Below are 15,834 nucleotides of genomic sequence, written 5' to 3'. Positions count from 1 at the left end.
ATGCCTCTCATGTGCGTGTTTTAAATAGTTTTTAGTATCATAACATATCTATCAATAATAAATTTATCAATAGATTAGCGATTGTGAGTTAATCCGCCATCGTGTGTGATGAATATAAAGGTTACAAATGAAATTGATAAGGAACAAAATTTAAACATTAAAGAAATTCAACTATAAGTACTTCTGTTGGTGGCTATATATAAGCAAACCTTCAACTCATCAGACATTCTAGTGTCAAAAAATACTAAATAAAGTGTTTGATATTGAAGGATGGTGGTGCATTAGTGTTTTAAGGAAGGTGGGCCATTTGACAGTCCTAATAATATCATAAAGAAAATACAGTTCATAACTCGTATAAGACAGACGTTACTGTAGGAAAAAAAATATACTTAAAGACTGAAGTAAAACATACAATAATTATTATAATATATAATTACTTTTCATAAATACACATTCTATGTTATAACTCTATTGTTTGATTAGTTATTGTAAACAATATATAGAATAAATAAACGTGTTAAGTTTTCTAAGATAGAGATTACATTATTATATTTATTTAGGAATATAGATCCATTGTCTGGAACTTATAGGTAATGTATAAATATCTGGTGACGTCAGCAAAATGATATGATTACGATTGACTAGACAAGACTAGACACGTTACCCGAATATCTCGCGTGCGAAATAAATTGGACTAAATTTGTACATCCTTATACAAGTCAATTTTTTAGATGAGCTGATTTAATCTAGTTAAAGTAATAATGGTTTAAAATGCCGTAATGTTATTCCAAAGATGAGATATTAATATTGATGGGTGATATTTTCATATAGAAATTAAGTTGTGTGTAGCACACACACAGAAAAAAAGGTTTTTTTCTATCTATGATATATAAAAGTATTTATGTTTGGCAATAGAGTAACTGTTGAATGGGGTACTTGGTACCTACGTCGGTTGGTTAACTAAGAGGGGTAAAGCATAAAGCCCTTTCCAGTCAAAAGAAGAAGTTATTTAAGTATTTTTTCAGGGACTATAAAGTCACTTAAACATTCATAAATACCAGAATTATAATGAAACATATGAAGATGTATATGAGCAATTATTGTGATTAAAATTTCTTGAAAAATATGAATGTGTATTTATATTGTATTTGGTTGTATTATGATTGATATTGAATGAAAGACATTTTGATCAACATCAAAATGTTTTTTGTGAAGCAAATACAATTATTTGCTTCACAAAAAGAGTCCAACAATTTTAGCGGAAACGCATTTTAAGATGTCATTATAATAAAGCGTCCAGGGTCATACATGTATGTGTGTCGCACCACAACAACCATATTCTGATACCTGTTGAAGCGTTCTATAAAAAAACCTTTTAAATGGAATAATAAAGTTTCGCAACAGAAATGGTCTGATTATATTGTATTTGCTTTTAATCGAGAACGTTTATCCTCTTCATTCCGATTATTTATCTAGTGCTGAAGTACGTGATATACAAATAAAATAAAGGTAAAAGTAAAATAATAGTCTTCATATGTCCTCGTTTTGAACTTGGAACTTATTTCATCACGACGCTCCAATAAGGCTTGGTGGATTTTTATTTACTGTACAGGCAAATGGACTGACAAATGTTTCTCCTGATTGTACATATAAACTGACCAACCTTAGTAACTAAAATGTTATGTCAATTGTGCCTTTTGTTACATAGGCTCATTCCTCCATAATTGGAACACAACAGTACAAAATATTGCTGTTTGATGGTATAATGTGAGATAAGCACACATACACGTGTGTATACGCATGGATAGGTACAGTACGTGTGTTAGACTTTTATCTGACACGTATAGGTTTCCTCACGATTTATTTCCTTCACTGCCAATAAGAATCGAATTTAGATTTTAGACACAATTAATTATACTAGAATTAAGAATTGTTTTTCTGGGTTTGATCCAGCAAACATCGGTCAAACATTGAGCAACAATGGCTTAAAAAAAGTATTTAATAATAAAGATAAAGAGTTTATTGTTACTTACCACAGGTAGTCCTTTATCTCTGAGCCAGTCATCGGGTTCCTTCAAACAAAAGCAGCCATAGAGAAATACGACGATAAATAGTCCAGTAGTCATAGAGAATATTCCGTAGTATCCCATTCTTTGGAGCAAGATTCCGCTCATTCCGATTCCGATCGGTAGTCCTGCAGTCATGCAAAAGTTGACAAGACCAACTCTAAAGGTTCGCGACTGCTCCGATGTTATGTCACTTATATAACTAAAAACACCAAGGAACATGGTCACCCAACCACCAGTGGCAGCGGTGAAAAACGTCTCTAAAAATACAGTCACTTGAACAGGAATTTCGTAAAAGAAGTAAACATTGACCAAATTGTTGACAGACGTCGCAATTTCGCCGCAAATCGGGAGTAATATGCAGAGTTTCCTTTTACCAGTTCTGTCGCTCCAAGCGCCAAGAAACATGATCAGTATGCAAGGTAAACCAGTGTTGATAATGCTCTTCCAAATATCTATTGATGATATTAAAGTTTGCACTTCTTTTTCGTATGAAGAATAATTATTGGTCGTTCTTTTAACTAATGCATCACATATTTCATCTCCGAAACCCAGATTTACTCTGCAGGCTTTGTCCAAATTAAAATTACCCATTGCAAATCGCGATATTACACTTGGTATAATGAGGCCGGCCAGCAACGGTTCCACAGTTATGTTTTCTTTTATATGCCATAGTTTTTCAGTAAATCCTTTGTCTTTATATTTTTTGTGTATTTTTTCTTTATTTAGAGGTCTTTCTTCGATGTTCGCTTTCGATTCTTGTTTTTCAGACATTTTACCAATTTTATCGTTGGTTCAGGAATGAAATAAATATCTTATGCGTTTGTATATTTTTCCATTTTATATTAATTCGATTTGAACACGAACGGCAGTCACAGTTACAATGTTCAATTTAACACAGTTGATGTCAATGTGACAGACACAATAATTGCCTTTATTATTTACTTGTCCGATATGTTTGTTTGATATCAATTAAGCGCAGATAATGATAAAACGTAGTCACAGATAATTGGCTTTTGTTTTGTATTGGATGGATCAACGTGCGATTTATAAATGCTGTCGATTGTGGAATAAATTTTTATGGAGTCTTTAATTTTCTTATAATCTTATCACGTTGAGTGATATCTCACGCGTGATAGGCTTCGAATACATTAATTACAAATCAAACATGTGTATATATACAATTATGTTCAACAAAGCATTCAGCCACGATTAATTAATTGTGTGTTTGTATACTTCAGTAATATTAATGATTACCTATTATATTTAATGTACCCAAGAATACGGTACTTAATAAAATATGTGTGATATCGATTCAGTTGGAGATCCATTTTGTTATCTTGAATATAAATAGCTGTATGAATGTTGTTGGGACGAAAATGCTTTAAAAACTTCTACCGAATTAATTTATCCTAAACATATCTGAAGGAATTTAAAAATTAAATTGTACAACTGTCTGTATTTGTCTATGTCCATTTATGGGGTATCAGCTACCGTCATACCAAAATTTATTAATACGATAAAGTGATTAAGCCGTTAAAAGCGTCACAGGCTGGCAGATAGAGTTAATTTTACCATTTATAATATTATTATTATACAGGAGCACAGATTGATGGAACACAGAAACCAACTTAAAAAAATAAGAGTTATTATATCTTTCAGACGGACTTTTGCAGTTTTTGTACCGCGAAAATGGGCCGTCCAGTAGTAAGTGTCGATACCTGGGCTTGCACAAAGCCCTACCACCAAAGTAGTAAAGTACCTTACCAATCTTCAGATATTTGGTGAATGAGAGCTAAGCCGTTTATAATTATGTATATATTTTGATATATACACATATATATATATATATATATATATATATATATATATATATATATATATAATATATATATATATATATATATATATATATATATATAATAATATATATATATATATATATTATTATATATATATATTTGGATGTAGTTGTGTGTAGTTTATTAGTATCCTTAAGTTATAGTTATTATCTCCTCTTTCTATCTACACTTACCCGTTCTCGTCTTAAGCTCCTATCACCAAAGGTTGTCTGTGAGAGATCGCTATAAGCGATAAGACCGCCTTTGCGCACCATTTGTTGTTTTTTTTGTTTCTTTATTACCCATTAATTGTCGTGTAATGTGTTGTGCAATAAAGTATTTTAAATAAATAAATAAAAAAATAAGTTGATAGGTGTGATTTTCGACAATCGCGATATTTTTGTGATCTATATTAATATTATAAATGTGAAAAGAGTCTGTCTATCTGTTTGGCGATCTTTCACGACCATACTGCTAAATTTTTGAATTTGATGAATTTTGGTACGAAGCAAACTCGAATTCTAAGAAAGGACATAAGTTACTTCACCTTTGATTGTTTATAAACGTAAGTCTCATTAGCAATTTTCGAAATTTACTTCGAGTAATATTTAAAATATTATCATTATTGCATATATATTTTTGAAATAATAGCTCTCAAACGCCTGTTCTACAACACAAAATAGATTGCAAAAGGAGTCTTCATTTAAGTAGGTATCAAACACTTCTCCTTTACTTATAATACTATCTGTTAACAATTTATTGATATTTTAAAATGGAATGAATTTATCATTAATAAATATGCTGTACTACTGCAGTCAATGATATTCTAATAAACAGGTATTTTGTACCCATACTAAACAACAGAAAAAAGTGTGCCGCGCCGGGGACCGTTTATTTTACATTTCGTTACAAGTAAATAGGATAGCTTGATAAAAACAATAAGTAAAAGGGATAACTAGATGTTTTAATTACGCAAAATGTATTAATACATAATTATGATGTATTATAACGTATTACTGGCATAATTATGATGAAAACGACTAAAGGCAAGCGTCCCAATTAGGACGTTGTCTAGTCTTCACTTTTTGCGCGTTAATGACATATCTGTTTACTAGAACATCATTGACTGCAGTACATTTATTCCTTTAGATATCGATTGCTCCATGAAGTCAGATACATGTAGAAGTCACATCATTTCTGACGGAGAGCAATTTCGTGAACATAGGATTCAATGTGTGCCTGTAATTGCACTATGAAGAGCTTAATTACTCCACACTGAAATACATTAATACAAACTATAATGCGCTCCACAATACCTCTCAATGAATATTCGGTAGATAGATCGAGAGATATGATCAACTAACGGTAGGTTTCCTTCTATAATAATAAAGTTTTATGTATTTTTTGTTTTATAAGATCTTTGATAATTGTTTAGTGATTTATTGTTTATATATTTGTTGCGACAACAACAGCCCGTAAATTTCCTACTGCTGGGCTAAGGCCTCCTCTCTCTTTGAGAAAAAGGTTTGGAACATATTCAACCACGCTTTACCAATGCGGGTTGGTGGAATACACATGTGACAGAATTTCTATGTAATTAGATACATGCAGGTTTCCTCACGATGTATTCCTTCATCACCGAGTATGAGACGAATTATAAACACAAATTAAGCATATGAATATTCAGTGGTGCTTGCCTGGGTTTTAATCCGTGATCATCGGTTAAGATGCATGCTTTCTAACCACTGGGCCATCCCGGCTACATTACGATTTGACCACTTGAAATTAAGATTCGATTCACTTCATCGTATTTTGGAGGTTATTATATATGCTGTTTACGCGCAAGCATGCCTGAGTTCCATCTAGTCATAATATATTCTACCGCCGAACAGAAACAAGAATAATAATAATAACATTTGAAACAAATCATAATATACAGATTAAGTACAGCAATTACTACAAAAATAGTATTATAAAATCATAATACCATCAGGTGAGTGAAGTGCTGTACCCTTAACTAGGTTATAATATAATCTGTATTAAGGAGTAGCAGTCCACTTGAACTTCTGTATGTGTGCGTGGGTATGTGTTTGTATGTATGAATCCATATGTTTGTGTGGGTGTGAGAGAGAGTATAAATATTTCTATACTCGTACATCTAGGTTAGGATTTTTTTCTGTTTCATTAACATTATGATTGTTTGAAAGCTGAAGGAGCCTGTGTAACAAGCAAAAGAGACATATGATCTTTGTTATCAAGGTTGGTAACGCATTGATGTTCCCTGACATCGATATCGCGCTTATCTGCCTATCTGACTATGTTTATGGGCGGAGGCTTAGCGCCAATGGCCCATTTGCAAAATATACCTACATATTTTCAACAACAAAAACATGTGATTACATATGATTGATACAAGTAAAAATATCAGCTTAGATATAGTAGATACACGAAGGCTATAAGTGCTTTCCGATGGTAATAAATTTCAATAAGTTTTTAGTAGCTTGATCCTGGATTGGAATCCAGGACTTCGTCAACGAGGCAATTAAAGTTGGCATGTTGGTTCATATTAGACACTGCAGATCTCGCTCCAGAGGTCGTTAGTATTCGCAACACAAAAAAATACCTCAAACAATACTCTGTTTCAAAACATATGAATACTACTAGTACTAGCTGTAAAAAGTTAAAAAATATTTGCGATTTCTTCTACATCTTAATAATCAACTTAATTTTTGTACTCATTAATATGTAGTTGCGATCTTCTTTTTCTATTTACCACGCAAGAAGATAAGTAGGTATCATCAGGTAGGTGGGTATCTACCTATTTTAAATGTAACTCAACACATACCGATTAATAACGATCAAAATAATTTATAGAAAGTAAAGTAAAATGAAGTGAAAAATATTAGACTATTACTTGGTGGTAGGGCTTTGTGCAAGCCCGTCTGGGTAGGTGCCACCCACTCATCAGTTATTCTACCGCCAAATAACAGTACTCAGTATTGTTGTGTTCCGGTTTGAAGGGTGAGTGAGCCAGTGTAACTACAGGCACAAGGGACATAGCATCTTAGTTCCCAAGGTTGGTGGCGCATTGACGATGTAAGGAATAGTTAATATTTCTTACAGCTTCATTGTCTATGGGTGATGGTAACCACTTACCATCAGGTGGCCCATATGCTCGTCCGCCAACCTATACAATAAAAAAAGACTACTTAAAAGTCGATTGACGATTACATAATACAGGGATATTTTAATTTCACTGTTATATACATACATATGTATGTATATTGTTAAGTTAAAAAAATATTATCGATAATATTATATCAGCTATCATCGTAATTATTTTCGTTTTAATAAACGTTGCTGAAATATGCATATGTTTTTGTAACTGACATTTCGTATCTGCAGTTAATTTTGTAGAACGAAATACACACACGTAAAAATATATCGATCGATAAGTGCTTGTATTGAATACATGTAAACGAATGTTTTGTCAACAGCTGCCTTTGACTGACGAAAGTCACAAAAACAACATCGTTACAGTAGTAAACTATTTTTATATATGCAACGCCATTGTGTTGTTATGACCTGTTTGCATATTACTATGCTTATTTTTCCAAAACTAATTTCGATAAACTGGTAACTAGGATCTATAAGAAGTATATTCACTATGCATACATTTTTAGCATGACTGGCAGTTTTGATGAAAAAAAATATATTTTTTTTTTTCAATTTGAATAAAGAATTTTAGTCGATCTAATGCATAGACGTCTCTTAAAGTACGAATTAATGTTTGTGTATAAATGCAAAGATTGATTACTTGAAATTAATTAGCAATTATAATATCAATTAACATCAATCAGCGAGTATACTTCGTTTAAAAGTAAGAATGTCATTGTCTTATCGAACAATTGGAACACAACAATTCCGTGTTATTTAAATATCGTGACATCAATCAAAATAATTATTCGTTCATTGGTTTGCGTTGATTTTCTCAAAACATTGTTCGAAAATTGGCTTATAAATAAATAACATTAAACTGATGAAAACATTAAATTATGTTTATAATTAAACATCAAATATTTCAAAATGCTGTTACACGGATGTCTAATAATTCTGTGTTGGCATTTTTTTCTTAATTTTCGGCTTTATAAATAAATGTCTTTGCTTTCTTCTGATTGCTAAGATGATGACGGAAAAAATGCAACCTACTAAAAAATGTGGTAGGTAGCGTGGTGGAGTAAACTCTTCCACAAATGAGTAACGAAGGTTTTAAGCGTCCCAGTTATACATCTATTTATAACAAGTTCGAAGAAATTAATAGATTTTTTTAATAGATCAGTCCTGTTCTTATTTGAATCGCATTGTAGTAATTACTATATATGATAATGCATTTGCATTATCAGTAATCAGATATGGTGTTAAAGATTGTAGATATTATAATTTCGCGATTATGATCTATAATGACCCGTTTCAAGCATGAAATCAACTCGACACCCGACGTAACGCTAGTCTGATAAACAATATAATCATTATGTCATATGGATATAGTAGTAATGTTGTTTTATCTAGGACTTAAATGATTATCCAACAATTTTCCTAATAGCGTCCTGCAATTAACTTCAAACTATCTCCTCAAAAAGAGAGGATAAATTAGCCCTGCAGTTTACAGTATGTCATTTAACTTTAATTCGCGCCTTTAGTTCCTTAAATAGTATACAATGTTGTTCTAAACGAATATATTTCGCCCGTCATTTGTAATAGGCCAGGAAGACATTTTAGTGTCTGCACTTAGCTTAATAAAGGTGTGAGGTCAAACGGATCACATCGGTTTGGGACACCAAAGAGCAAATAGCCAAACTAAATGCTTTCTGCAATAGTGTTAATACAGAAGAATATCAAACTCCAATAAACATTCAGAAAATTATTAAAAGACAAAGTCATCTCACGGTTTTTTCATTAACAACAAGTATTTATCATTTCTCATAACATTAATCCGCCTCCTTGGGCTAAAATGTTATGTCCTTTGTACCTAGTACTGGCTGAGTCACCCTTTAAACCGAAACCAACAATAGGCATCACTGTTTGGCAGTAAAAAACATGGTGAGTGGTCACCTGCCTTGACGGGCACACACAAAACTACATGGACCTAGCGCAGAGTTGGAATTATGGGAAAAAAAGATCTTACTCATATTTAAGTGTTGCCATATATTATAAGATTTTATATAAATGATGCGTTTTTTTACAGTCATCGATTAGCTAGCTAGCTAGATAGCTGTTATTATTTTTATAGCTGTTATAGGCGATGACCAAATAAAAAATAATATATTACAAGACATAAAATTTAACTCGAATAACGTACATTCTGTAACTTAACAAAACTCGATAATATCATTAATATCTTGATAATAGCGACCGTGTACGCGCTGAAATCAGCTTATTCCAATGCAACAGTGAATTATGAAAATTATATGTCATTGTTAATGTTCAGATGCGATTATTCTGGTCCGGTTGGAAGCGTATTCGTGTCAAATTTGAGTAAGTATATTGTAGGGTCACCGCGTGGAGCAATCTAATTACAATTTAGTATAGAGCTAATTTTAAATATAAACAGAATAGTTATTAAAATACGATAACCTTAAGAAAATAAGCTTTTGTTAATGCTATATATAAAAGTTAGAAATATGGCTTCTATGGAACATACATGGTACGAGTGAAATCCATACTAATATTATAAATGCGAAATTTACAGCGATTTAGATGAAATTTGGTGTGGATATAGTTTGAGTACCAGGATAGAACATAGGCTACCTCAAATCACCCCTCTACGGGCGGTTTGATGTATTTTGTGCTAATGCGTGCATCTTGATGTCAGGTTCAACCCTAAGCACTATTGAATTTTAATATCCTTAATATTTTTTTAGAGACCGGATAAATATTCTGCCTGGCTATAAAGTGGCGATACGGCTATATAAAAAAATGAAATACGCGCGAACATTCTTCGACGTACGTTGTTTTTTGTTTTAATAAAAAAAAACATTTAATATCTTTAAATAATGTATTATCTTTTGGAAGATGTTTTAACATAACAAGACTTAATGCACACTTTTTTTTAAAACAAGTAGGCATTATTTTTTCGCTGCTGACGTAAAAAGTCTAATATGAAAAAAAGATGACTTGCTTTATTTAAAATAAATACTAATCTTAACTGTTTTATTTCAGCTTAATATTATCTTGTAATGGTGGTAAACTTTCAGTATTGGTCATTCAGTCTAATTTATTACTTCAAGAACAGTTTGATGGTACCACACATTTTAAGATGTCGTAAAAAATTTTGGCAAAATTAAATACTTTGTCAAAACATTGAACTTCAGAAACGCTACTATCACTGGTGATACTGGAAGACATGTTATTGAAGACCAAGTGCTAAATTGGCTGATCGCGACACCTTAACCGATGATTGCGGGTTCAAACCCAGGCAAGCACCGATGATTCATGTGCTTAATTTGTCTTTCTAATTCATCTCGTGCCCAGCAGCGGGAATTTACAGGTTGTTGTTGTTGTTAATGCTTGACTGAATGATGGAGTTTTCTCAAAAAAAAAATCCATCTATTTTTTGCCGAAGAAATCGAAATGAATCGTATAGATATCCGCTTAATTTCCGGGAAGATGGCCGTTATGTTAATGTGGTGGATGATTATGATGTTGTTGTTGATGTGTGTTCTCGAAAATTACCACGTTTTGAGCCAAGCCGATAATTTCTAAAAGCTTTCAAATAAACATCAATTCAGTCCTTATCAACGTGGAATTATGTTGTTTTATCAAATCAGCCAAAAACCTTTAAAAGGACGCGATATTGTATGGAATCATCACCAATGGAAAGTCTGAACTGCGAATTACGTCAAGATTTCTACTTTCCATTCATCACGATTTGTAGAACCCACTGATGTTGCATATGGATTTTAGAGTTGGCAATGTACGGCAGTTCTAACTGGCTAATTAAATTGAACATTCTTTTATCGTTCCAATGAATTGTATCATTACAATAAAATGAAATCATAGCAAAAGCTATCATAGGTCTAGAAATACCTAAAAATTATGTACAATAAGAACTAGCGCGCACTGGTAACTTTTGTCACGGTGACTGTTTCGTCACTCTTGTCGAATCCGTGAATATGATGCAGACACAAATGTCACCCAATTGTCCCGACGTAACGTGCATATCGATACATATTCATGTGTGTATATCCAAGTGCAACTTCCATACATATTCATGGACTCGACGAGAGTGACGAAACAGTCACCGTGACAAAAGTTACCAGTGCGCGCTAGTTCTAACCGCGAGAATTCGCGGGCGACGTATTTATTATTAACATAACAAAATAAAATTAGCAATTTGAGATGAAATTCGTAAATATTTAAAACAAACAAATAAGTCACGAATATTTAATTTGAATCGGCGATAAGTTAAGAATTGTGATTCCTGTTTGGAACAACTGTTGTTTTTTTATAAAACAACTGTAGATCCGCAAAAAGTGATTTAAATTTTGCGCAACAGACGCTGGCATGAATGTTTTTTACTTGTTTGTAAAAACAAAACTCATGATGTGTAAATAAAAATTGAATCTTAAAAATTAAGGATTATGAATCTTAGGTTTTTATTAATTTAATATATTAAATAAGCTAAAGTTAATTTGATTAGTCTTGATCCAATATTGCTATAAATAACCAATGCAGGTTTTTTTGTTTTTATGGTATAGGTTAGCGGACGAGCATATAGGCCACCTGATGGTAAATGGTCACCATCACCCATAGACAATGACGCTGTAAGAAATATTAACTATTCCTTACATCGTCAATGTGCCACTAACCTTGGGAACTAAGATGTTATGTACCTTGTGCCTGTAGTTGCATTGGCTCACTCACCCTTCAAACCGGAACACAACAATACTGAGCACTGTTATTTGGCGGTAGAATAACTGATCAGTGGGTGGTACCTACCCAGACGGGCTTGCACAAAGCCCTACCACCAAGTGTGGTGATCGAGATGAGTTATAAATACAAATTAATCGAAGAGGTCAGAGCTCAGAGGTGCACAGTACGAATGCACAATCTTCGGGTAAGACATGTATGCGAAGATGCACATGTTTTGAGATCGGATCTTTCACCTGTGCTTGTATACTTGACTCCTGTGCTGCTGTATTTAAATTTATGCTACATACCTATTTAATTATGAGTAGTGTTTCATACGATTATTGAATTATTTTTTAGGTATATCGAAAACTATATAAATATAATATATAAGGTTTTGTTTTGATTTCATTTCATTGTAAACTTCAAGTCACTATCTACAGTTGGCGCAAAATTATGGAACTTTATTTCTGTTAACTTAGAATTGAAGTTTGTCGGCAGCTATTTACTTCAATTTTGTTTTATGTTTTTAATTTTTTTTTCTTATACTCAAACCAGCCAGTAACATTTTTCTGCCCTATTAAGTTATTATTTTTAAAAATCGTAACAATTTAGTAAATTAGAATCAAGAATCCTCTTAATTTTTCTGTATATCTAAGGCTGGAGCTCTTAAAAATGAGATTATAACCTATTTTTTACGTGCAATTATGATATTATAATATATATACCTATGACATAACAAAAACTTAATTTATTCATTTCATTTACATTCATTCGATAAAACGATTGAACATTATGGTTACAAAAATAGGTTTATACAATTTTATACCGAACCGGTCGTCGAAGGCCTGAACTCCTAGCTAGGTTGTAAATTTTTTTTACTAAAAAGTAGCAGTCCCGTTTGCCTTTTATATGAAAAGAGAAACTGAAGGAATAGTACAAATATATACAATGAAAATAATAACATATTATTTCATTTATCTATTTTATATTTAAAAAAACGAAAAGGATTAAGTTTCTGAAAGTACACAAATGTTAATGTGTAATCGTCCTTACGTACACAGGTACAAACAAATAAATATGTAAGCATGTTGAACTGTTCAATAACTATTTCACAAAACTGGTAACCCTAAGCCCTATCTATTTCAAAAAATAACCCCAACATGTATGTACATGTTGATTATTAGTTATTCCTCGAAGAAGTATTTACTTACTTGTATTTAATTAAAGCAATCACAGCCACGCTTGTATCGTTTGAACACGAATATTCACCAGCTATTTTTAAATAAGCCGTTTCGTAAAAGATGTTTGTATATGAAAGTTCGAAACGAGTTTTCCTACCGTACTTTGGCACTATATGTTATAAAACCTATATCATATTTAATTGTATTTATTCAAGATTACAAACTTACCAGCTGTAATTCATAAATTACTAATCACTTGCATATTTTGACACTAAGAAACTTTTATTTAATACCATATATTATTAAAAAAAAGAAAGTTGTTTTGTGACTTTTCATTGTAATTTTATTCGCAAAATATTTTAACTTACTGTTAACACTTTTAATAATCATTATATATTATTTCTTCGTTAATATTTATAGTGTTATATATTTGTTAACGGTACGAATTGAATAAATATGTGGTAGAACTGGCATGTAAGTACCGAGACTATTATGTATATAAAATATTTAAAAAAATACATATACTCTTATAACCATTTCGATTAATAGTATTAACGTCAATCAAAGTAAATAACCATTGTGAATTATTTAAAACCATAACTGTTACGTTTAATTTTTTTTATGAAGGGTTTTTATTTTAAGGCGATTATTATTATTGATCCATCCAATAAATTCGCTAAAATCTCACAATAAAACCTTTTTTATTTTTGTCTCACAGTAAATATAAATAAACATTTAATATTCACCAATGCTCACTAGTGTTTATCATCATCACAACTTTAAAAAACACACGAAAAATTTAATTTACATCTTTATTCTAGTTGATACACCAATCGCCGATACATGAGTGATCAAACACGTAAACAAACCACCAACAGCCATCCACGATTCTAACAAGAAGCACAAGCAAATGTCATGACGGATCATTTAAAAAAGTAGTCTTTATTACAATGTCATAAGGACTACATTAAAGCTCGACGTGTAAGTCAAAACACTGGTTGCATAAATGCTATTGTTGTTCAATTTTTATCTTTACGCATAATGTTTTAAGAACGAAATTCGGTTGTGTGTAATGTTTTCTTCTATAGGTAATCCTCGTGTCCAATTACTTACTTAACCAATTTCCTTCGTTTGCCTTGTCCTTTGTGGCCATACTAAATATAGACGTATGCACGTCTGAATTAAGGGCAGTTTTTAGTGCGTTAAGCATATCATAGAACTAGGGTTGTCAAAACGTTATACGACTTTATACGTGCAAAATAAGGCAGTTTCCTTAAAATTATATTCTCGTCTTCATTACTTAGTATAAAACAAATATTCTTACCGCTGTCTGTCCGTATGTACGCTTAGATCTTCAATATAATCCAACAGTTTGTGATACGTTTTTTTTAATAGATAGTTTTAGAAGTTTCTAATGTAATGTCGTAAATAAACACATATTTTGTAGTATATTTATTATAAGTATTTATCCGTGCGAAGCCGGGGCGGGCCCTAGTAAAATACATAAATTTCGTTATCTAGTAATGCGCGTCTAGCATCGTATCAGTGCGTTTGAAACGACCATATATTAAAAAACTATCTACCGTTAATATGACTATAATATTGTGATAAAAATCCCATTAAATTTGGTATGTCTATTCATTGTCCTCCGACGACCTCCGCGGTCAAGCGGTGTGTACACCGGTTTTAATGGGTACGCCACTCCGAGGTCCAGGGTTCGATTCCCGGCCAAGTCAATGTAGATTATCACTAGTTTTCTATGTTGTCTTGGGTCTGGGTGTTTGTGGTACCGTCGTTACTTCTGATTTTCAATAACACAAGTGCTTTAGCTACTTACATTGGGAGTAATGTATGTGATGTTGTCGCATATTTATTTATTTAGATCTACACTATTTACATTGTCAATTTGTAACAGGTATATCAACTACACGTATAAATTAATTTTAACGTCCTCTAATTTAATATGGCCACCTATATTTTTATACGTTAGCTTCGGTAGTTGATGAGTATAATTAAACATAAATATTACTTATTATTGTCATCAAATAATGCACAGTAGAAGCTATAATTTTATGTTATCTAACATAGCCTAGCCTATATATTTGTAATGTGACCATTGGTAGACTTGAGTTATTAAATATAGAAAAAATAGTGTCATCAAATTCAATCTGTGTTCAATTAATCCGTAAGTATTTAGTCTTTACGTATTAAGTCCTTAAAACCAAACGTCTTTGCAGCAGACAGATATGAAATATCTTATATTTATCCACTTACAAAATTAGGTGACGTTATCAATTCAGAATAAACTTTATTTATCGGTAGATTTGATTCACATTGCTTAAATTCGCTATCCGAATTGTTCCTAGTTTTCCAATATTCTGTTCGAATTTATGGTAATCGAAATAATTTATAGTTACCAAAATAATATTTTATGAATAAAAACATAAAATTCTGATTCTATAATAACTATATTTTTTTTACAAGGGAGTGGAGACGGGTGATTTCCTATCTAGTCTTTTCAAGTATATAAAAATATTATTACATACTCTACGATACTGATACTGTGAGACAGTGTACCATGACAACATTTCGCCGATACTGTTTCACGTTTCTATATTTACGCTACTGTGCACACTACAGCACTACATAGAATACTAAACCACAGTAAAGGCCCTGGGATGCCACCGGTACCCTCTCGTTAGGCAGCAGAGCCGATGAGCTTCAGGCCCAATGAAACAGAGTGTTGCCTGAAGCTCCATCTTCCGTTCAGGATCAGATACCTAACCTAGGATTTTACCTTTTTTATTGGTGATCACACTTTAAGAAAACAAATTA

The 15,834-nt window shown here is 32.1% G+C and overlaps 1 protein-coding gene across 4 annotated transcripts in view; it reads right to left on the bottom strand.

Annotated features, from left to right (window-relative positions):
- The window catches only part of LOC124530534 (proton-coupled folate transporter-like), a 28,188-nt gene extending 14,319 nt beyond the window's left edge, over positions 1-13,869 (bottom strand). The window contains exons 1-2 of one of the 4 annotated variants that reach the window (XM_047104726.1): positions 13,746-13,869; positions 2,034-3,122 (exon numbers count right to left, since the gene is read on the bottom strand). In XM_047104726.1, coding sequence (XP_046960682.1) covers positions 2,034-2,840 — 807 coding nt within the window. In that variant the 5' untranslated portion in view covers positions 2,841-3,122; positions 13,746-13,869. The remainder of the gene's footprint in view (positions 1-2,033; positions 3,123-13,745) is intronic. The other 3 variants (XM_047104727.1, XM_047104729.1, XM_047104728.1) reach the window with 3 other exon arrangements.
- Between the last annotated feature and the right edge of the window lie 1,965 nt (positions 13,870-15,834).

The sequence above is a fragment of the Vanessa cardui genome, chromosome 6 (assembly GCF_905220365.1).
Source record: "Vanessa cardui chromosome 6, ilVanCard2.1, whole genome shotgun sequence".
NCBI lineage: Eukaryota > Metazoa > Arthropoda > Insecta > Lepidoptera > Nymphalidae > Vanessa > Vanessa cardui.
The sequence above is the reverse complement of the archived record's forward strand: the minus strand, read 5'-3'. Positions and strand labels throughout refer to the sequence as shown.